We start from the raw sequence: 22,470 nt of genomic DNA, 5'->3' as shown, positions 1-22,470 counted from the left end.
TTGGGCATCGCCAGGAGCCGGTAGCAGAGCTCACTAATTTTGGATGGTCCGTTATGGCTCCTGGGGTTGAAACAGACGTGTCCGCTGGATTTCTTGTTGTTGATGCAATCCAAGACTATGAAAAGCTTTGCTCCCTGGATGTCCTTGGTTTGGCAGACACACTCGCTAGCGATCAAAAAGAAGTGTAAAAGAGTTCTGAGAGCAGCTGTCATGCAACCCGGAAGAAGGATGGTATGAGACTGGGTTGCCATGGAAAGGAGATCACCCCCCTCTACACTACAACCGGGAGGGCAGTCTGCGACGTCTACGCACCCAAGTCACAAAACTACGTCATGTGGAAAAGCTTTAAGAGTATGACCAAATTATCAAAGATCAACTGAAGGAGGGCGTGGTTGAGCTAGCTCCTTCCCAACCAGCGGGGAGAGAGTATTACATGCCTCATCCTGCAGTCATCAAGGAAAGCGCCGAGACCACTAAGCTCCGTGTGGTATATGACTCTTCTGCGCGTGGTGAAAAGAGGTCACCTTCTCTAAACTACTGCCTGGAACCCGGACCAGCCCTCCAGAACAAACTCTGGGACGTCTTAGTTTGCGGCCGTTTCCACTCAGTGGCTCTAACTGGTGACATGCGAAAGGCTTTTCTACAAGTGAGGATTAGAGAGGAAAAACGAGATGCACTTCGTTTCTTCTGGCTTAAGGACTTAGACTCAGGTGAGGTCCAAATACTGAGGTTTACCAGGGCGCTGTTTGGCTTAGCGCCCTCTCCTTTCCTGCTAGGGGGAGTGGTCGAGCAACACCTGGAGAGCTGGAATGATCCCCTTCCTGACATAGTAGCTGAGATTCTACGAAGTCTATATGTAGACCACCTAATTTCTGGGGGACCTACTCTGCCTAAAGCCAAGGAGCTAAAGAGCGACGCAAAATCAATCTTCTCAGATGGCGGCTTTTAGCTTTACAAAAGGCACTCTAACACACCCGAACTGGAGTTCGATGCTGAAGAACTACCTGCTGACAACGGGCGCGATCTACAGCTTCACGAGAACCACTCTAATGCACCTGAGTTAGATCTCGAACCTCAAGAGCAGTCTACTGACATCAAGGACACATATGCCAAGCTTCAGCTGGGCTCTGCCTCAGGGGAGGGGAGCGAACTACTTGGACTGGGCTGGGATAAGGTTGAAGACACCCTGAGCGTGACATTTCCTATAGCGAACGCAGAATCGACAAAAAGAGGAATTTTGGGGAAGCTAACTCGAATCTACGACCCTCTGGGTCTAGTTTCTCCCATGACTCTGCAAGAAAAGTTTCTCTATCGGGATGCCTGCGAGCTGAAGCAAGCGTGGGATGCCTCTCTGCCCAATGACCCTGCAGCGAAGTGAAGGAAATGGGAAGGCACTCTACCCTCAAACGCATCGACCAGAAGAACCCTCGCACCACAACGAGAGACCATTGAAGCTGTGGAGCTTCACGGATTCGGAGACCCTAGTGGGGGTGGTGTGGCCGCCGCTGGTTATGCAGTAGTACAACAGACTTCTGGAACGACACAAGGTCTGGTGACAGCGAAGGCGCGTCTGGCTAAGCAAAGACTGACGATTCCAAGGCTGGAGCTGGTAGCAGGACACATGACTGTAAACCTGGTCAACAATGTACATTGCGCTTTAACTGGGTTTCCTGTGACATCGGTTCATTGCTAGCTCGACAGTATCGTTGCGCTCTACTGGGTTCAAGGAGACGGAGAATATCGCCAGTTCGTCACGAACCGTAACCGGAAAATCAGAGAGCATGAGGTTGATGAGTGGAGACACATGCCGACCGACCAAAATCCAGCGGACATCGAGAGTCATGGGGAAGATGTAATTGGATCAGGACTGTGGTGGAACGGACCGGAATAGCTGCAGGATCGGGACGCATGGCCACTTAACCCGGTGTCAGCTACTAGAATGGCGTGACCTTCGCAGAACCCTTCGCGTTTCTGCATGGATTGTGAGGTTTGTGCGAAATTGCCACAGTGGTACTCCAAAGTTTGTCGGGCCTAATTCTGCAGCAGAGCAAGAGTCTCGTACCAGCTGGTGGATTCGTTGAGTGCAGTCTAGAGCCATGAACTCACCCAAGTTTGACGGTGATAAACTGCAGCTGAATATTCAGTGCAATGGGGAGGGCATCCTGGAGTGTCGAGGACGTATCCAAGGACACTATCCTATCTACCTACCGGACAACTGTCGGTTTACCGAGAAGTTAGTCCAGCGAGCACACCTCCGCACTCTACATGGAGACGTAACTTGCACTATGGCTGATGTCCGTGAGCGTCATTGGGTTCCACGCCTTCGCCAAGTCGTGAAGAAAATCATCAAGGGCTGTTGGGGGTGCAAACGTTTCCAGGCACAAGCATATGCTGCTCCACCTCCTAGTTTATTGCCCGTGAAAGAACTGAGGGGTCGACAGCTTTTAAAGTCACCGGTGTGGACTTCATTGGCCTGATCAAATACCGCATATCAGCACGTATTGAGGACAAAGCGTATTTGGTTCTGTTTGCCTGCAGCTTGACCAGAGCCCTGCATCTGGAAGTTCTACCTAATCTGGAGAAAGTGACGTTCCTGTGTAGCCTAAAGTGCCTTATCGCCCGGAGAGGACGACCTTCACAGATTTACTCGGACAACGGACGAACTTTCATCGGTGCAGCATGGTGGCTGAAGCAGATCAGAGCAACGAACGGATCCAATGCTATCTCGCTGATGAAGAGATCCACTGGAAATTCAACCTGAGTCGGGCGCCTTGGTGGGGAGGCCAATTTGAGCGACTGATTGGTCTCTTCAAACAGTCTTTCTATAAGACGATTGTAGGAGGAATGTTGACTTGGCCAAAGCTGTGTGAGGTGGTCCTCGAAGTCAAAACACAACTTAACCGCAGTTCCCTTTCTTACGTCGAAGATGACGTCCAGTTCTTGATGCTCACTCCAGCATCTTTCCTGTTCCAGCGAACCAACCGGCTACCTGAGCAACAGCATTGGCGAGAGGAAAACGCGGACCTGCGGAAGCGAGCTAAGTACCTGAGGTCCTGTAAAGATGCGTTATTGAAACGCTGGACCCGTGAGTACCTGGCTGCTCTTAGGGAGCGTCATCGCTGTAACAGGGAAGGCAAGCCAACATCCTTGAACGAAGGAGATGTTGTTCTCATTCGGTAAGAGGAACGAAATCGAGGAAAGTGGACGGCGGGAGTGGTAGTTAAGCTGTTCAACGGTTGTGACGGTCTTGTTTGCAGTGCAAGGTTACGTGCCGGAAAAGCTTTCTTGGAGAGACCAATCCAGCACTTCTACCCTCTTGAATTATCCTGTGACAGAGAAAGACGGGCCGCAGAACCAGCGAAGTTAAATCCTGAGGCCCCCTCCTAAAGGCCCAGGCGTGACGCTGCAGTTGCTGCTCGATTGCGCATTCAGGACGAGGCACAAGTGGAACTCTAACAACAACCTATGAGCGATTGAACACTGAACGTGACTTTAGAGTTGAACTTGAACTGTGTGGCTAGTTTTTCCTTTTGTTATTTCGTTGTTGTTCGAGATTGTTAGCATTATCATTCTAGTATTATTAATCAGTTTCCTTAGGCATGTGATCCTTTGTAGGAATCACATGGGGGAGTGTGTGTCGGAAACTAAGTGATTGTGTTACGAACTGTCTGATTACTTTTCAACACCGTGTATCGAATTACGTAGATTTAGATTTTAGCCAATGAATAATTGTTTGTGCAAGCTCTGTGGGAGAGATAAGATGTTGTGTACATTCCTGCTCAGTTAGTTGACCGATTTTTGTGACTTTGGGTAGTGTGATCTTTATTCGAATCTCCAAATAAATTCTACTGTGAAATTGTGAAAGTGTGGTGTTCTTGGGTTCTCCACATGACTTCACATAAGCCTTGGCTTGTTTCTCAAGTTCTATGACCTTTTCGAAAATGAATGTAGTGAAATGGATGAAAGATTAATTGCCAAGCTTGCTAAAACTGAGGCAGATCCTAATGATGCAAATATTGACACTCACTTGCAAACTTTGAGAGAAGCTCATAAACATGAGAAGCAAGCCAAGGAGTATTTGGAACAAGCCACTGCTACCCAGGAGTATATGATGTATTTAATTGCCACATCAAGACTGGACATAGATGAGGCCCAGATACATCCCATGATTGTCCAACTCATGCAAGCAGTTAAACTATTGCGACAACAGGCTCAACAAGAGGTAGAGTTCACAAATCCATTCCCCTACCCTAAACAACTTTTAAGATGCACTTACTTAAGACAAAAAGTCTAACACTGTTTTAAAACTGCTCTTGAATTACTAGGAGACCGCTGCCGCAACCATTCAGGCTTTGACAAAGTTTCTAAAAGAGAATGGAAGGATTCTACAAGAGACAGAAAAAGTTCTCCAGATCGTTCCTCAAACATGTTAAAGGAAAATGCCAAGTTTCAGTCAACGTGTCATCGTGTAAAGATCAAATCAGTTCAGACTAACGCTCAAGTTAAACAGTGTAAATCCCCAATGTAGACACGGAAGTAAGTCATAACTTTGTGCATGCTACCGTTTTTACTGCCTTTTGTATGGGATAAATGAAGTTTTTCGTTTGTTTCTTGAGTTTGTAAGTTTAGCTACTTATACTTGTAAGTCTACTTATAGTTTTTATCTCATTATCTACTTCTTGTTTTTGGAAAAGACTTTCTTATCACTTTGCTACACATCACTTCACTTCCAAGCATTGTTAAAGTCTCTACCGCTTCGCTTCAATAAACTTTGTTTGGTCATCTTACTGTCGGAACCTTTCTTGTGGCAAACTATTTTCATAAGCGTATGATGAAAGAAAGGATACTTAATACCTCACTACCACTACCATTATTGAAATGTAGATTGTTTACAGTTTTTAGTAATAATATTGTTGAAACTAAATTATAATAATCTTCTTTATTCGTTTCACTCTGTCTTTTCTGACCTCAGGAATTCAGACAGTTTAGAGCGGACGTCGATGACCTTCAAGCTGAAAATAACGCATTAAGCGAGAGTTTTCTAGAGGAGAGTTTCAAAGCTTACCATGATACGTCCTTAAGCAATTCGCATCATGTATAACGTTTAAATGTTTAGTAGGAAAGAAGTTAAACTTTCACTTTCATAAATTGCTGGCAGTTTGTTCATATGAAATGGTTACGCCTCTCACATTATCGGTTGAATTCTTAGTACTAAATTTTTAATTAATCCACAAGTTGTATATCTTTTTCCTTTTTTTTCCACAGGCTTCATCAGCTTCAGACGAATCCAGTGCTGCTGAATCAGAAGACGATGTCCCTCTGTCAGAGTTCGCTAAGGTAAAAGAAGTTGTTCTGTGATGACCAGTTAACAACTATAAGGAGAGGCAATGAATAAATGACCCAGAATATTTTCGAGAGCTTACATGAGTATGTGATCACGAAAAGTAATTCACCTCTGAGTATTAAGTTCGAGTGTGGCCGTTTTTCTCTTTCAAAGGTTGCCTATAATCAGACCAACTGTTTGACAAATAACATTTATGAACGTCGATACAGTGTATAATAAAACTCATCCAGAATTCAATGCCTTCGTTGTTCAGGCTAAATCCATCACAGAGGAAAAGCAGACCTCTCGAGCAGAGGATTCAAGTGAATCTGATGAGCTGTCGTCTACTTTAGAGGTATTGCACAAGATTTCTTCCTATTCCACAATTTTTTGCTGAATGAGGAAGAGCAATGAGTGAGGTTGAAATCAATGAAGTAGGCCATCTTAAACCCACCATTAAGTTACTATGATGCTGTGAAAAAAATTATATATTTTGCAAATTTAATCATTCAAGCATTTAACTTCCATTTTTAAACGAAAGCATAAAATTTTCATTTACTGATAATGTAATATTCTCTACAATCTTGGACAGCAAGGGGTGAATAATTCCATGGAAAGTTAAAGCCCTCAATAACAATTTTTATTTGTTTATTTATCATAAATGGCCTGAAAATCTTAACTGTTGTGGTTATTGTTTTTTCCCCACTATTTTAAGTCTCTGAGTGTGGAAAGAAGAGGCGGCAGCAGTGTGACATCGACAACAGTGGCGGAAAGGACAAGGATGACAGGGAAGGGTTAAAAAAACAAGGTAATATGCCTGATTTTGCGCCAATCTGAAACAGTACTCCTTTGCGGTGCAATGAATGTGATCCACTGTGGTGATGGGTTTCCCAGCTTTGTTTTGTAGAGCGAAGAGAAAAATAAACGGTCGAAAGTACAGAAAAGTTCTACAGTAAAGGCGTGTTTGTTTACTTTATAAGACATTTATTTGCCCCTGTAGCTGTAAGGGGTTTTGGGATTTGGGATGGTTTGCAATATAACTTTACAAATTGGTTTTTACGACTAATTATATCAAAGAACAATCTAGACCTTAAATGGTTATGAACTTGAATGGTATCACCATATAGAAACTGTGCATTGACTTTCAGAAATTTAAAAATATGGAGTGCAAAACAATGACAAGAATGAGACGTAAATGACCTTGAATAGTGTATATAGGAAAGAGGTATGTCCCAACCATCCAGAACAGCATCTCATTTTAATTAATCCAGCAACGAGTAGTATTTATTAATCTCCTCATCTTAACCCTTTTGGCGATTTTCATTTCTCGCCAGCCACGCAAAGCCAAGATCCTCTTTAACAGGAAAAGGTATATCATGCCACAGTGAGAAAAAAGTGATTGATTAATTGATTGTTAACGTCATGTCTATTTCAATTTCAGCACCACAAAAACGTGTTACACAAGCAGCACAGGCATCACCATCACAGGAACATGTGACACAAGCCTTTCAAGACGAATGGGTAGGTAACCTGACCTTGCTAAAAGTCCGCAGTAGTACTGAAAAGAGCAAAAAGAATGTACTGAAACAAGAAAATCAGAAGAGAAACACACACGAAAGATGCATAAAAGACATGTTTGCTTTTTCTTTTCGTAGGATTATGACCTAAGGAAACTGGCAGTGAAAGAGTGGGTTGCCATGGCATATGAACAAGCCTTTTACATTGGGAGAGTCAAGAAGATGTTAGCCAACAAGGCTCGTATCAACTTCTTGATAGAACACCAGGGCTTTTTCATCTGGCCGCGGCCACAAGATAAAAATGATGTTCAATCAAAATTCATCTTCTGCCGGAACATTGAGGTTGCGGGAGCTGACGACGGGGGGTTGAAATTCTCTGTAAAAAACTTCGAGTTGCTGAAAACTAAGTTTAAAGCTTTTTCTCTGAAGTACCTCTAAATGTAATATTTTAACTCTCATCATTAACTCTCTCTTATAAACAACTGTATAAAAACGAAAAGTCAAGTATTCAAGACTTTGCCATGACCTCAAAAACCACCGCGCATCATATCACTGCTTGTGGTCTCTTTTCTAATCGAATTATCTGAGTTATCACATTGTCGATTACGGAATCCTTTGCCCTCTGTTTCTTTTTTACCAAACATTGTTCATTTTGAACATTGTTCATTTTAATTGTAGCACGAATTTTTGATTGTCAAATAAGTGAGAAACAATTCGTTGACGTAGAGCTATAAAATTATTGTTATTTGTTTCGTCAAACTAAATAAATTGAGTTATACGTTGATAAGACAGTATTTTTGTGTCACGGTGTCACTGGTGCAAGCCTCTCCTTCTCCCCCTCCAGCCCCTAATTCACAACTTCACCCAGCCCGTAAAGGGAAAGTTTTGTCACTTTAATGCAATGCCTGGCTTCGGCAGGTACTTTCTTCCATTCCAACACTGCCCATAATCATTTATCATTAACAATCACAACATGAGAAAGAGCGCGCCGCCGAAAGCGAACAATATTGTACGACTCTCAAAGTTGCTTTTGAGTGAAAAGCAGAAGATGCATTGTAGTTTATGGGGAAAGAACTCGTCGCTTCTGGGCACGGAAAACGGCAGCAAGGGTAAGTTAAACGCTCTACTGTGCTTGTAAACTTAAATTTTAACCATGGATTTGATGATATTGATTAGACCAACGTAATTTATATAATTAAAAGTCTTAGAAAACGCCAGGAGCAGAAGCATATTGTTTGAAAGTAAACTTACAAATAATTCCCGCCATTATTAAATTTGAGCACGATTTGCGGCAAGTGATCGCATTTTGGTGCCAAACGGAACTGGCTTGAACATTTTGTACGGCCCCTCGTGTTTCAGAAAAACAACTGTTGTATAATAAAATCATTTGGCGCTCCTTGTTCTATTCGAAAACCAGTTAAATGTCAATTGAGCAAATGAACCGTCAGAATAAAGTTCGTTTTTGGATACTGCTGATATCTTCAGTTAGTTTATCCCACAAATTTATTCGGCTGTCTGACGGCCCTTCAATCGTAACGTTCCCTTCATTATATATTCCGTTAAAAGCAAGCAACTGAGTCGTGACTTGCAGCATTCAAAGGAGGGTAGACACTTCATTTAGCATGTTTTTCCGTCCTATGGCTTAAATATTGGTGATTAGATCTGAGGTTACGCACTAACAGAAAACCTGTTATTCTGTTAGCGACTAACAATATCCTAATTGGCTGACGATGGCTTAGACGTTCAGGTGTTTATCTGTCAATACTATTTGATAATTTTTGAGAACAAAGACGTGGTATAATCGCATATCCTGCTGCAAATAGACAACAATTTGGAATCTTTTTCTGCCAGACTCACTATATTCTTCTCAGTTTACCCGTTTTTAGTTCTTCATTCCAAATAAATGTCACAGAAATGACCAGTCAATGCAACAAAACTTGATTTCTCCACTAATGTCAGGCATTATCTTGTCGCTGATAATTGCGTGTAGGAATGTTTACAATGTAGAAGCCCTTTAACAAGAGGTCTTTCTTTGAACCTTCTTTGTAGCTGTCATATTGTCGCTATCGCCGTTTAGTTAGATTTCTTCTTCAAACCGGCAGATACATCTAATACTGGAGAACATTAAACAATCTTGACTTATTCTCTGTGGCTGTATCTTTTCGTGGCAATCGTTTTTTCCTTAGTGAGAAATGATTTCTTTAATTTATATTGGAACAGACTAAACAAATGGGCCTTCTCTGTAACGGTATCTTTTTGATGCGATCATTCCACTGTTAGTGGGAAAAGATTTCTTCACAAGAGCAGATTTATTTTCTATTCAGTGAAGAAGTAGTATCCTTGTGGGGCATACTACAGCTATTCAATTTTAAGCAACACCTTATCCTTAAAGGGGAACTCCGGGGTAAAAATGAACAATTTTCCTTTGTTTGGCCTTTCATCCAAGCTTCAGTTTTCGACAAGTTTTTTACCTGGCGGCTTATTTCAACTCGGATATTTCACCGGAAAGACGAGTAAAAAATGAAATAGATTTCTGCCATCTTGGAAAATTATGAGCTGTGACTAACTGGTCAGCAGTAAGTTGTGACGTACAATCGTCAAAGAGATTTTGCGGGACTTTCACAAATCCTTCACAAATATTGCTACCACACTTCTATATTAATAGCTTGTATTCAAATTTTAAAACGCGTGTTTTGGGGTGTCAATTGATTTGCTTGCTTTAAACTGTGTATGGTTAGCTAGAAATGGTGAGCTGTTGTGTTCCCGATTGTAACAATCATTCAGAGAAGACAAAGAGGAGAGGGAACACTGTAAGTTATCATATAATTCCCCAAGATCAGTCGCGGTTTCTTCGCCTTGTGATCATGGCTGTATTTGAACACAGACGGTATACCGTCGTCTCTCAATTGCCGTTTGCCTTTCTCGCCAGTTAATTGTGCTCAGAGATCCAGCTCGAAACAGCTTGGGACGAAATGCTCACTGCAAACATAACAGTTTTCTAGTGGAGGCATATCTGAGCGTCTTATCCTCTCCAGCCATGCCTTCGTCTGACATCAAGAAGTTAGTAGGCGATTAATTACTTACTTGTATTTGTATTTAACGCAGAATGTTGGTAAATTAATGAGACCAACCTTAGGAATCAACCGAAGTTGTAATTAATTTTATTATCGGAGTCCACCAAGCAGTAACAACACTTCTGATTTTTTACTGTGTTGATTTCATTTTAAAGCTTAAATAAAGAATGCTCTCCCTCTTTTTCATATTTGTTTGGTAAAAGGATCTTCTTATTCATAAAGAGGAATTTATATTTTTACCGCAAACAACGTTAGTCGAGTCAGCAAGTGTGTAATTATCTTGGAGTATTGCGTTACCTTTGCATTACTGTGTTCTTAAATCTTTCAGCCTCCACGTTCTAATAAAGAGAGGTTGTAAAAAATGATTTTGTGCACCATTATTATTGCCAAAAACTTGTGCGCTAATTGTACATGAGCGTGAAGTTTCTTTATTTTGAACTTGCTTCAGTTACAGTTAAGGAATTAAACATCTGGTTGCGCAGGAAGTCAACGTATTTATGGAAGCACATTTCCCCTTTACGTCAATTTCCTAACTTAGTTTGATGACAAAATTTTATTTTATAATAAAGGCAAGGCCCAGAAAATTCTGCGTACCAAGACGGAGATTCTGTCCCAGTATGAGACAAGCATGAAGCCTGGTCAACAAAAGAGGGTCCACCCTGCAAAATACTCTGATGTGAATGATGCATTATGGGAGTGCAGACAGTCAAACATTCCCGTGTCTGGCATGATGCTCTGACTACATATCTTGCCATTCCAAAAACCTCATCTACTTAATCCAATGCAAGAAGTGCCACTCTCAAAACATTGGGGAGACAAAGCGCCCAAAGTCTTATTTAATTCAGCAATGTTGAACCAATTTGAACAAGCTATGCCACATTGACAGCCTACCAGGAAAGGCACCTGGGGCAAAAGTTAATGCTGTACCTTATCAAGGAACATGTCCAAGAGTACCTGAGAGAAAACCCCACAACTGAAAAAACTGAAATCAAGATAAATCGTGATGGAGCATGCATGACTCGAAATTCAAGCTTCGTCTTATTGTCATTTTCCATTTTACAAACAGCCGATCAAGTTATGACAGCAAAAGGGAACATAACTCGAGCAATCCTTAATAGACAAAAAGATTATAGCTCTCTAAAAGAATCATTTGGAAGCATTTTCAGTGAAATTAGCAGCATGATTACTGAAGCCAAGATTAATGTTAGGGACACTGAAATTGAAACAGAATTTTTTCTTGGTGGTGATTACAAATGGAGCAACAACTAACTATGCATGTGCATGGTGTAAAATCCACAAGGATAATAGATGGAAAACAGATAAACATTTTAGTTAATTTTAATTCTGAGCCACTTTCAAGGTCTTTATTGGAAATGAAAGAAATGTCCCAAACATCAGCCGATAATTATGGCCGCTGTAACGAACCACTTCTGGGCATTGAATTAGATCACATAATTGTTGATGAACTTCACCTCTTACTACGAATAACTGATGTGTTAACTGCGAATTAAATAACAGAAGTTATTGAGTGGGATATCAAGGGAAGCTTTGGAAGCACCAGTAACAAACAGGTATACCTAAATAAGCTAATTAACAGCATAAGATCTTGTGGAGTGTCTTTTGATGTAAGGAGGAAAAAGAACACTGATGGCAAAGAAAGTTCCATTTACGACTGGACAGGTCTCATGGGAAATGACAGAAAAATACTGCTGTATCACCTTCCAGAGAAAATGCATGATTTTTTGAGGCGTGAAACTGCTGACAAGGTCACAAAAATATGGGTAGATTTTGCAGCACTGTACAAAATCTAAGTGGCTGGCAACCACATACCAGCCCCACAGAGATTTGGCTGAAAGCAAAACAATGGGTAAATGTTTTGGTCTCTCGCAGGATTAAAAGAAGGTTAGGGTCGGGGTTTTCGTCGACTTATGCATTACATTAAAAATGTTTTGTTATTTGGGCAAGGATTTTCTGAAACTCTCATAACGTTTTTTTTTCTGTATTAGTGTTGATTATAATTATTTATTTTTTACTCTTTCCCTTTCTCTCTCTCTAGAACCATCACCATTTCTTTATCAAGTATAGAGAATCAGCTGTGCGAGTACAATAGTAGACTTTCATTAATAGAGGAATGACTATGTAACATGTTTGATGTTGCATCTACATCAGCCTCTTCTTTCAGTTCATCATCCACCGTCCTTGCTACCGAACAATGTCCCACACACACCAATGCAAGCTTACCTACTGGGGAAGTTTAATTAGCCCAGACGAAATTCAAACTCCACCATCCAGACATATCCCAGCCACTACCTCCATGTCCCTATTAGTCTTTAATATGCCGCAAGAGACATCCAAGGAAGCAAAAAAAAAATGGAGTCCAGAAGAAGGGGTCAGTATGTCCGTGGGTGCATGGACGCACTATTCACACCATCAGAAATGGCCACCTCTAACTTGGGCGGGAAAAGACAAAAAGAAAATGTGAACGAAGCACGAGTTAAACCTAAGCTCCCTTGGCCCTTATGTCCAAAGTACTGTTTAAGCTCTATTTAGACTCCTGGGGATTTTATTTAATTCCAGGCCTCATAAACGTGGGGTTTAATAGAGAGTGGAGCCGGCAGGGGGGGGATGACTCTCTCTACCTGGACTCCAGTTATGACATTGACTTACGTGTTCTAATGATATTTAAGGGGTTGCACTTTGCGCTGGTCTCTTTGTCGCGTTTTGTGCAATACTCTTCAGACCACTCATTTTGGTTCTTATATTTCTGTTTTGTTCTTTATTATTTACTTTCATGAGTCCAATAAAGCTGCTAAAACAAAAACAAAAAAGCCCTCCTCAGGTCATAACAGATTTTTGTATACTGTTGGTGGTATGTAGACAGTCAATAAAACGAAACAAGGAAATATTAACAGGTGTAGTTTAGTTTGGCAAAGTTTTATAAGCCACTTAAAAGATGTAATGAATTAATAGGTGGGTTCATACTTCAGATGTGAATGGGTCAACTTAAGTAGCCTACTTTGTAGCCGTGGCAACGTATTGTTTTCAAAAGAGCCAAAGTGCACTTCAAAGTCGCCTTCAACCCATCCTTACTGGCACACTTACGCACTTTCAAAACAATTTCAGTAAAGTGAATGTCAATCAAATGCATTTTTTGATGAGATATCAGAACACCCAAGACTTGTACAACAAGCAAATTATTTTCCAACAATATGCTTGCTTGACACCTGGCTTTCACGGAAATTAACAACGTAGACAACATAGAAATGGAAAATAACTCCAACTTCAGTCAGTTTTGATGCTACTTTCGTGTGTTGGACCACAATGATGACTGTTTAGACCATGCAGTCATGCAAGTGTCTTCGTAAATTGTTCCCAGTTCTTGCATTTCTACAAAGAAAATTCATTGTATAAAGAAAATTCACAATCACAAATCTCGCATTTTGTTCCTTTACCGATAACTCAAGGCGGCGAGATGTTCCGGAAAGTATGACTCAAGACTGGCAGAGTTCTTATATGGAAATGTGCGAACAGAGTATGGAACAGGACAACACAAGATTTGAACGTTCTGAGGAAATGTTCCGTGAAGCCCGGAGCAGGCAAATGGAACAAACAAACGCCATACTTGCTGGCTGCACAGACATTTTTAAAGATTTAGCATCAAAATAATTGTCCATATCTAATCGTTTATTTTCTGCTTTTGAAATAATGTTGTGCAAAAGGCATGTAGCAATCACTTTCTTTTTTAGGGTGATCGCTTTCTTTCAACGTTTTACGACGCAATTCTGCAACAAGCTTTCAACATGCGAAATGCTCATTCCACTACAGATCGTAGCGCACTGAACTTTACGTTAAACTTTCTCTCCTCAGGAGTCCTCTGTCCGGTTAGGGTTTCACTTGCCAGTTCATTAGTGGATAGGCACTGTCACCTGCTCGAAGGGGCCTCATTTCTGTTCCATTTATATTGCATGTTGGACTGCTAAGAATTTGCTTGTTTTCTGCCAGTTCAAAAAGACCATTTAGCCTAAGAACTTGGAGATTCACACTGTAACGCTGCTTTCGATTAAAATAATCTTCATGATTGTCTGGTAGGGCATTTAATTCTATATCACATTCATCAATTGCTCCCATTATTTGGGGTATTCCATAAGACTCTTCAAACTCGTCCATTTTATTCCAGATTTCCTGAATTGTCAGAGGGAATTTTATAAAGCGGTCTTTCAAATTGAAAATGGCTTGCCTGGACTCCCGCTACAAATACTCTGCTTTTGACTTTCCAAGGCAAAATTGCAATCGGCAACTTCTAGAGCTGCTATCTGTTGCCAGTCGCCACAGTGCAAGACCAACACTCTTCCACGCTGACAGGAGATCTAAACCTTGTGTGCTGCTTTTGTATGTTCACCCTCACAAGATCACGTAAGTGCTTAAAGGTTTGGCGTGTCACTCTAAAATGTTCTTTCCAAAGAAAATTGAGTGCTGGATTTGCCAACAAACTACAGAACCAGTTTTGTAAACGTGGCCAAAGCCAAGCTCTTCTTCGTCTACGTTGTGCGTTTTGTTGATTCATTTGACTGAAAAACATCAACATAGCCCGACGTTGGTTTCTTAGTCTTATTCTAAATTCTTCCTCCACAAAGGGAAAGTGATAGGCTTGGTGAAGTAGCAAAGCCCGCTATCAATACAGTAAAAAAAATATTAACCAAACAAGGAAAGCAATTTTCACCTTTTGAGGTTGCATGATGTAAGATAGAAGCTAAAATGTTTGGCGCACTCATGCACATGGCTGCATAGTTGGCACGTAAATTGATTGACAGCTCTGTCACTTGAAATATACTTAGAATTTGAAATATGAACGCTTATCAGAGTAAGTAAACATATGTGTTCTGAAGTATACTTGAACTACCTGCATACTTAGGGTCTACTTACTAAGCTAGTATGAACCCACCTATTAACAGCATCCACAACGATAGCTTATAAACATACAGGCCAATGCAAAAGTGAAAACACTAAATAGATGTTAATGGAGGACCTCCTTATTTTTATCTTCTGTAGACAACTTGAGTCTTACCAGCTGCATTTCTGCCTTCTTGATTGGCCATTAGGCAATCTCTTAGAGATTGTCAAGAGGGGTAATTAATTTTCAGCATGACGAATCCAGTGATAACCTGATCATCTGTGAGCACCGTTCCTGGAGACGAAGACACTGAAGCTTTTGAGTGGCTTATCAATCAAAGGGGGATCTTGTTTTAGCCATTAATACAATAACAGCATTAAAAGCGGCTACCAAAAATGGCAGAAATTGTGTTAGAATTGTAAGAGATAGGGAAAACTTTGAATGCATAAGGTTTTGTCGCCGAAGAGACAAAGGAATTAACCTTTGTAACACAGCCTCGGCCCCATTTCCCTTAAAGGGAAAAGGACCAAATGATGAACACAGCCTCGGATTCCGGATTCCAAATCCCAGGATTCCAGGATTTCCTTACTGGGAGTGACACATCAGTTGCAAGTTGCCAAAAGAGAGTTTTGTGTCAGTTGAAATCTCTGTGGAATGCTTGAGTTTGATTATCTTTATTGTTATGTTCTTTAATAGGTTCAGCTTTGAAACATTTGCATACAACATAAAACAATGAATACCGATAATAAATTTAAGGCCTCAATGACTCTGCAAAATTGTGCTGAAGTTTAACTGTTAGTAATTAAACAATCTATAAGTTTAAAATTTTTCTGCATCCGCATTTGACTTCATTGTATTAACAAGATGCCTGCTACACTGGCATTACGCGTGATGCTTGGGCTGATTCATTTATTCGAACTGTATGCTTTGCCGATTGATAAAACTATCCTTGCTAATGGAATAGTTTGAGTCACGACGATCGCGCCAACTATCTGCATGCAAATTTCACAAGTTTAAAAATTGTAATGTAGCGGCTCAGTGCAACAGAACAATTTAGTTATAAACTGGAACATACATGCCTGTGTACATAATTTACGTACACCATTACAACGCCTAAAATGTGCACGAATTGTATGAAATTCGTCGTTAGTTTTCAAATAGCGCGAACAATATGAAACAAATTTTGACAGTGCAATTGAAAAATACTTAACTGGAACAGGCCAACTTACTGGAATGGGAAAGGTTCTTCAGAGAGTACCACAATTTCGCACGCACTGATGTAGTGAGCTTTCCCCGAAGTAACCCAGCCACTGCCATCCTGAACGCATTCACTTTATAGAATTTGTGAATCATAGTTGTGGAAGACGCACCTTTTACGGATGTCCATTATCCGCAGCTTATCTATAATCTACCCAAGTAACCATATACAAGAAGAAGTTGATTTCGACAGAGTAAATTCTTCTTTTATTGCATAAGTGAATACAATGCAAATTGGAAGGAGAATCTAGCAAATGATCAGGAGTAAGTTAGTGCTTTTTCCCATGCAGCACTTCATTTGTACAATTAGCAACTTCAATAGCAACAATATTATATGCAACCATTTCTGCATATTTACTATAGCCAACTCATTCTAAATAGAAATGATATTATTAACATAATTTCAGAATATTATAATACTATTTTCAACCTAGCTACTTCGAAAAATGATAATACTTTCACGTTTGCAGAATATATCCTATTGGTTTCAAATTTGTAAGGAATGATTCCAGCACGGTAGCATTGGTTGCAGCAGTAATTTTTACTCGATACCTATAGAGAACTGTATACCAGGAATTGTATATATTGTATGATTTGCAGGCTAATTAGAATATTTACATTCCCCCTCTTTTGTTCGTTTTATTCTCCCTAGTGGTAGATTTTAATGTTGCCATCGTGGTTTGTAAATGCGAAAGCCACTCAGGTAAATGTATAAAAAAACCGAGGTTAGTGGGAGTGGGTGTTAGTTTATTGTGTCGAGAGTGGGAATACAATTTGGTCACTAGCACATATGTTAACTAAATAATGCTTTCTTTCACAGTTCAGAATCTCCTAGTCAAGGATTTTTGATGGCAGTGCATTACTTATACTCACGCTTAAAGGACACGTCACCTACAAAGTGGTCTGAATTTACGTTGAGTTACGATGACATCTGCAATGTAGGAAAAATGTTGATTGCTAGGCAAAAATTGCCTCTGGAAGCATCCTACTACAGACTCTAGCTAGAAGTTAACAAAGTGATTGATCTGCTTCATATAAGAAACCACATAGATCTGAAATGTAAGGAAATCTTGAATCCCAATAAATTGAAACAACTGTATCCTCAGCTAAACACGCCTGTTGCGGAAGAGACTTTTATCTGGGCTTTGCGTCTCAAGAAAATTCTAGGTGCTATGCCTAAATCTCATTTTCCATTTTTTTATCATAGAATGGTGATAAGGAGGAATCGTTATACAGAAAAATGCTACAAAGCAAACACAATTCCTGTCTTGCCAAAATTGCGCTCAGTAAAAAGTTCTTAATGTTGAGATTTTATATTTTTATTTGTACTCGATAATTTATTACAATACAAATGCAATTAAAAAAATACATTGAAAATAAATGGAACCCGTACTGCTCTTTTCCGGTAACTTATCGTGCTTAGTAAATGGTTGTTGTGACAAAAGTTTTTAACAGAGGTCAATTTTAAATCCTATAACTCAATGAAAACATTGGCTAAGTGCCAAGCATGTAAGAATTGTGTAATGTGCAGATCAACTCGAAAGTTCAACACCCCCCCCCCCCTCCCCCCTTCCTGAGCAAACACCGGGCATTTGAACTTTTGAAGATTGAATCGTTGAAATTTTGCCCCCCTTTGCCAAAAAAAAAAGTTAAAATATATTTATCTTGCCTGATAAGTTACCGGGTCTTTCAAGAAACTGGTCCCTAGTAAAACTAATAATACCTGGAGTGCTTTACTCAGTTTTAAAATCGAATTTTATCGTTTGATATGTAACTGCTGTTGCATTGTACTTCAGTACCTGTAGAGTGGAAAATAAAAACATTTTTAAATAAACGTACACACCATTCTGTATTTAAAAGCGACGAAGAGAAAAGCTATGATTATTTTCTTGAAATTGACTGTAAATTCTGAATTGAAATAAAATTGCCTGAAATTGTTTCTATAAAAACTGAATGAAGTTCGAGAAGGTGTTCCGCATTTGAGTGATCGTTTATTTTAAGTTACGTCGAGTTCTGAAGAATTGTTTGAGCTCAATTTGTGGTTATGAGCTAATAAAATCTGAAAATAGTGCAGTGTGTTTGTTCTTAGGCTTTATTTCCACCATTATTACAGGTACCATTATGGAATGCCCGTTTTCGCCCGTTTTCGTCGATTGATAAAACTATTCTTGCTAATGGAATAGTTTGAGTCACGACTAGCGCGTTACGTTGTCTTCCATGTGTCACGCTACTCAGACTATCAGCGGAAATTTGTCAAATTCCATTACGATACGGTAAGCTTCTCAATGACTTCTTTTCTGTCTCGCGTCGTGGCCTAATACTGTACAAATACAAAGCAGGATTCCTTCACTAAGAACTCACCAATTACGTGTCGGGTGCTTCTTAGAAGTTATTCTTTCGATTTACCGTTTCAAAATGGTGAAATTTCCCTTTGAAAACGGCATAGTTGAGTCCAGAATATGTTAAAACAATATGGCGTGACTTAATCCGTCTTTAATAAATATATCAAATGATCCATTGACGTCACATAGGTAGGGTTGAGTGGGTCCCTTTCCTCGCGATATAAGCGACATGAATTGATTTTGATTGGCCTGGTGTTGTTGAAGACAATCAGAACAATACATTCCGAGTAGGAGAGGGGAGAGTTTAAAGTTTCCCTCCTCCCCCCTAGCAAACACCGGGCATTTGAACTTTTGAAGATTGGATCGTTCAAATTTTGCCCCCTTTTGGGCAAAAAAATATTAAAATATATTTTTCGTGCCTTATAAGTTACCGGGTTTTTCAAGAAAGTGATTTCTAGTAAAATTAATAATACCTGGAGTGCTTTAGTTAGTTTTAAATTCCCCCTGTTTTTCAGTTGGATTCTCGAAACCGGTACGGTAAGCTTCTATGTAACCTGCGTCATCTTTGTTTATAAAAGTTAGCGTTATCTGGGGATAGTGTCTAAACAACTGAGGAAAGTAGGAATGGTTGTTAGTATAGTCCGTTTTCCCGCCGCCCCATAACTGCGTTCTCCTCCCCTCTGTAGTTTATACACTCTCCCCAGTTCGCGCTCGATTGTACAAATCAAGATGGCGGCAGCTCCCTCGAAGCCTACCGGTTGATCATGGGCAAAAGGTGGATGGTAGTACATTTGTTAAAGTTCCAGTTGCAAATAAGTGCAGTATGCTCTTTTCTACAGTGGAGAAATTTAGCAACAATATGTCCAAAGTTGGGAGGTTATCACCAAGCAATGAAAGGTAACTCTACAATCAGTACATATGGTGATTTTCCCTTAAATTTATCTGTGGAAATTTAGATTTATTGTCCTTTTTCTTAGCATGCCTTATTAGACCCCTTGGAGGCAACAAAATCCTGTTTTGTGTAGTACACTTGTATTGATGAGTTGTGAATTTCCTGTGTGAATGAGACAAATCCAAAAATAAGTTACTTAGTCATAATGCACTAGTCAATTGAAACCCCCACCCCTTCGGACCCGGGACAGGTAGGGGGATTTGATAAGGCCCTGATCAAATCATACCAAAACCTCCAGCCCCTGTGGAAAATCTTGAGATCAAATTGCCTCCCCCTGGGAACAAATTGGCAAGGGGTTAAAAAAAAGCCCACACCAAACAAAACAAGACAAAACAGAAACCGTTCATCCTGGATCAATCAGGAGCAAAATATTATTTAATAAGGCAATAGCTTTCTTTTAATACATCTTAACAAAACTTGTTGTGGATTATTAAATTTTGCAAGAATGTGTATTTTACATTACAACAGAGCATTTCTGAACAGTGGTAGGTTTGAAAATGCTAAACAGCACAGTCAGTGTAAAGCCGCTTTCGACTTGGTGTATCCACAAGTCCCATGCATTCGAAATGGAACCACTCTATAATGCAGGCAGGATTAGCGCGTGTTTAAGCCTTTTTATAATTTAGCTCTCACGGGTATATCTTTGACTGACCGCCCTCTCAGTGTAACATAATTATGAGGGGAAAGTCTTTGTAGATTTCTTTGAGCCATATCCATGATTGTCGCTCTATTAAATACTAGGCTTTCATGAGGATTTGTTTTAAGGTTAAGTTCTCGGGACAACCTCTTTCCTGTAGGCGTGATTTAGGATTTTGAATTTACCCTTCAAATATGTTTCTAGAAGAGTTTGTTCTGAGAAGTCTTAGTGCTTCGCCTTTGATGAAGCCTTTTTTAACCCCTGGTGGGTGGCACGAAGAGAAGTGCGTATATTGAAATGTTTCAGTAGGTTTGAAGTGCGTGCGCACATCAAGAACTGAATTGTTTCTGAATCTTTCACCTTTATAAATGTTTGTATCCAGAAATGTTTCTGTTTCTGAAATTTCAGCCGTAAATTTATTTGTGGGGTAGTGTTTGTTTGCTTGCTCAATGAAGTGCATTATCTCCTCTCCTTAAAGTCCAGAGGGAAAATATGTCGTCTATATATTGTTTCCAAATGAGCGGTTTTAAAATTTCCGTTTTTAAAATCTCCGCGTAGGCGATTGCCATTTTTGTACTCATGGCTGCACCATGGGTTTGTATGCAGAGTTTTGCATAGAGCTGGACTAAATTTTCTTCTTTCTTTTGAATTGCCTTTAAACCAAATTTTGTGAAGCATTTCGCCAATAATCAGCCAATATGGATGGTCCGAAAATGACAATGTGCATTCGAATCACTTCGCGAAGAACTTCAGTACCTGAGTCAAGCACAGTCAAATCTCCCTGATTTCCCGAGGTGGGGACACTTTAAAGAAGCAAAACATATGTTATCTACCACCCCCAGGGGACAGATCTCTGATCAAAAGTGCTTATATGCCCCTATTATCCCCCTATCTGTCCCGGGTCCGGGGGGTGGGTGTTTCAATTGACTAGTGCATAAAAATCAGTTGAATAGTTTCTTTAATAGCAGTCCTTTAAACGTACACTGGCACCTCCCGCTGTTTATCTGTCGAGGCTAAATTCCCTAAGAGGTACCAAAACTGCAACCAATCAAGGATTGGTTTCACCTCTGTAAAATTTTTATAACACCACTTAACAGCCTAGGCATATGTATAAACATTTATTTTTTTTCAGTTATACTGTTTACATGACAGTTAGAATGTGTAGTGGTGAAGTTTGGAATATGGGAGTCCTTGCAAGTGAAACGTACACTAGCACCTCCCGCTGTTTATCTGTCGAGGCTAAATTCCCTAAGAGGTACCAAAACTGCAACCAATCAAGGATTGGTTTCACCTCTGTAAAACTTTTATAACACCACCTAACAGCCTAGGTATATGTACAAACATCTTTTTTTTTTTTTCAGTTATACTGTTTACATGACAGTTGGAATGTGTAGTGGTGAAGTTTGGAATATGGGAGTCCTTGCAAGCACCAGTTTGGCTTGGATTGCAATTGAAGAATCATTGCTTCTTTCTCATTATGAGCCTCTTCGAAATAAAGCGAGCAAAGAAAATCCAAACTTTATGTAGTTTAATAATGGATAACGTTAAATCATTCGAAAACATGTACAAGTATCAGAAAGGGTAACTTATCAGCAAAGTTCACTTGTGGTTTTTTTAAGTCTTTCAAGATTGCGTCTTTGTGCAAAGACCTTGTTGCACATTTCACACTTGTATATGCTTAATTTTGTTTGTGGCCTTTTCAATTTAGACTCGTTGTAAAAGGTTTTGTTGCAATCTTGACAAACACATTTTTTTGCATCCTTTTACGTTTTTTTGTACAGTATTTGTTCATAGCGAAGGACTTTCTGCATGTCGTATACTCCATCATATCAAGCAATCCAATGTCCCCTTAGTCCTCTCTGTATTACTCTGCTTTCTGCTTCCAGTCCTGTTTAATATACAAAAGTAACTGACACTAGAATTTCTTTTAATTATTAATGAGAGCTTTCACTCATGCAACTAACAATGCATTTACATAATGATGTCAGGTAACATGTGTATATATTCTAATAGCATTACAACCAGCGAGGGTGATTGTCTTCATAACAATTTAATTATAACTTCTGTGCACTCATTTATTATGCATTAAAATTTTTGAAGTCTTAAGCACATTGGCTGAATGTCATAACCAGACAATAGATTAACAATACAGAAACTACTGTGAGAATTAACCTTATGCAAAGTACGTATGTACCATTAGTTGCGGAATCTCATTAAAAGAGCGATGAAATTTATATCAAGTGAGCATTTTACTAGAATAAAAAAGGTTTTGAAGGAGCTAAAAATTGTTGGGTAAAAATATTTGCATCTCTAAGGGGTGTGGGGTTTGGCAGTAGATAACAAGTGGACTGACATTATGTTTCCATATAAGTTTGTACCTAAAAGGTACCACAATCTCACTTGTGGGCTTGGCTTAAAAATTATACCCCTGCAAAGAAACCAATTATTGGACATTTTAATAAAAGTTCTTGTCACAA

At 39.8% G+C, this 22,470-nt stretch overlaps 2 protein-coding genes and 1 pseudogene across 5 annotated transcripts; 2 read left to right on the top strand and 1 right to left on the bottom strand.

The window, feature by feature from the left end:
- Positions 1-1,934: 1,934 nt before the first annotated feature.
- Positions 1,935-6,606, top strand: LOC146452339 (uncharacterized). 4 transcript variants are annotated; one of them, XM_085098026.1, is made up of 4 exons: positions 1,935-5,095; positions 5,266-5,337; positions 5,598-5,678; positions 6,039-6,606. In XM_085098026.1, exon 1 carries the CDS (start codon positions 2,680-2,682, stop codon positions 3,178-3,180), a length of 501 nt encoding a protein of 166 aa, XP_084954152.1. In that variant the 5' UTR covers positions 1,935-2,679; the 3' UTR covers positions 3,181-5,095; positions 5,266-5,337; positions 5,598-5,678; positions 6,039-6,606. The 4 variants fall into 4 exon arrangements, with proteins under 4 accessions (XP_084954152.1, XP_084954153.1, XP_084954151.1 ...); XM_085098027.1 differs by having other exon boundaries at positions 1,935-4,222; positions 4,326-5,678; XM_085098025.1 differs by having other exon boundaries at positions 1,935-5,678; positions 6,039-6,131; positions 6,231-6,606.
- LOC146452338 (uncharacterized) lies at positions 4,591-9,005 on the top strand. The gene is made up of 6 exons (XM_085098030.1): positions 4,591-4,602; positions 5,266-5,337; positions 5,598-5,646; positions 6,039-6,131; positions 6,765-6,844; positions 6,979-9,005. Exons 1-6 carry the CDS (start codon positions 4,591-4,593, stop codon positions 7,276-7,278), a joined length of 606 nt encoding a protein of 201 aa, XP_084954156.1. The 3' UTR covers positions 7,279-9,005.
- A 4,207-nt stretch (positions 9,006-13,212) lies between these two features.
- Positions 13,213-14,499, bottom strand: LOC146452337 (uncharacterized; annotated as a pseudogene).
- Positions 14,500-22,470: the final 7,971 nt, after the last annotated feature.

Source organism: Pavona decussata, unplaced genomic scaffold, assembly GCF_977016875.1.
Source record: "Pavona decussata unplaced genomic scaffold, jaPavDecu1.1 SCAFFOLD_371, whole genome shotgun sequence".
Lineage (NCBI taxonomy): Eukaryota > Metazoa > Cnidaria > Anthozoa > Scleractinia > Agariciidae > Pavona > Pavona decussata.
Note: the sequence above shows the minus strand (reverse complement) of the source record. Positions and strands in the feature narration are given on the sequence as shown.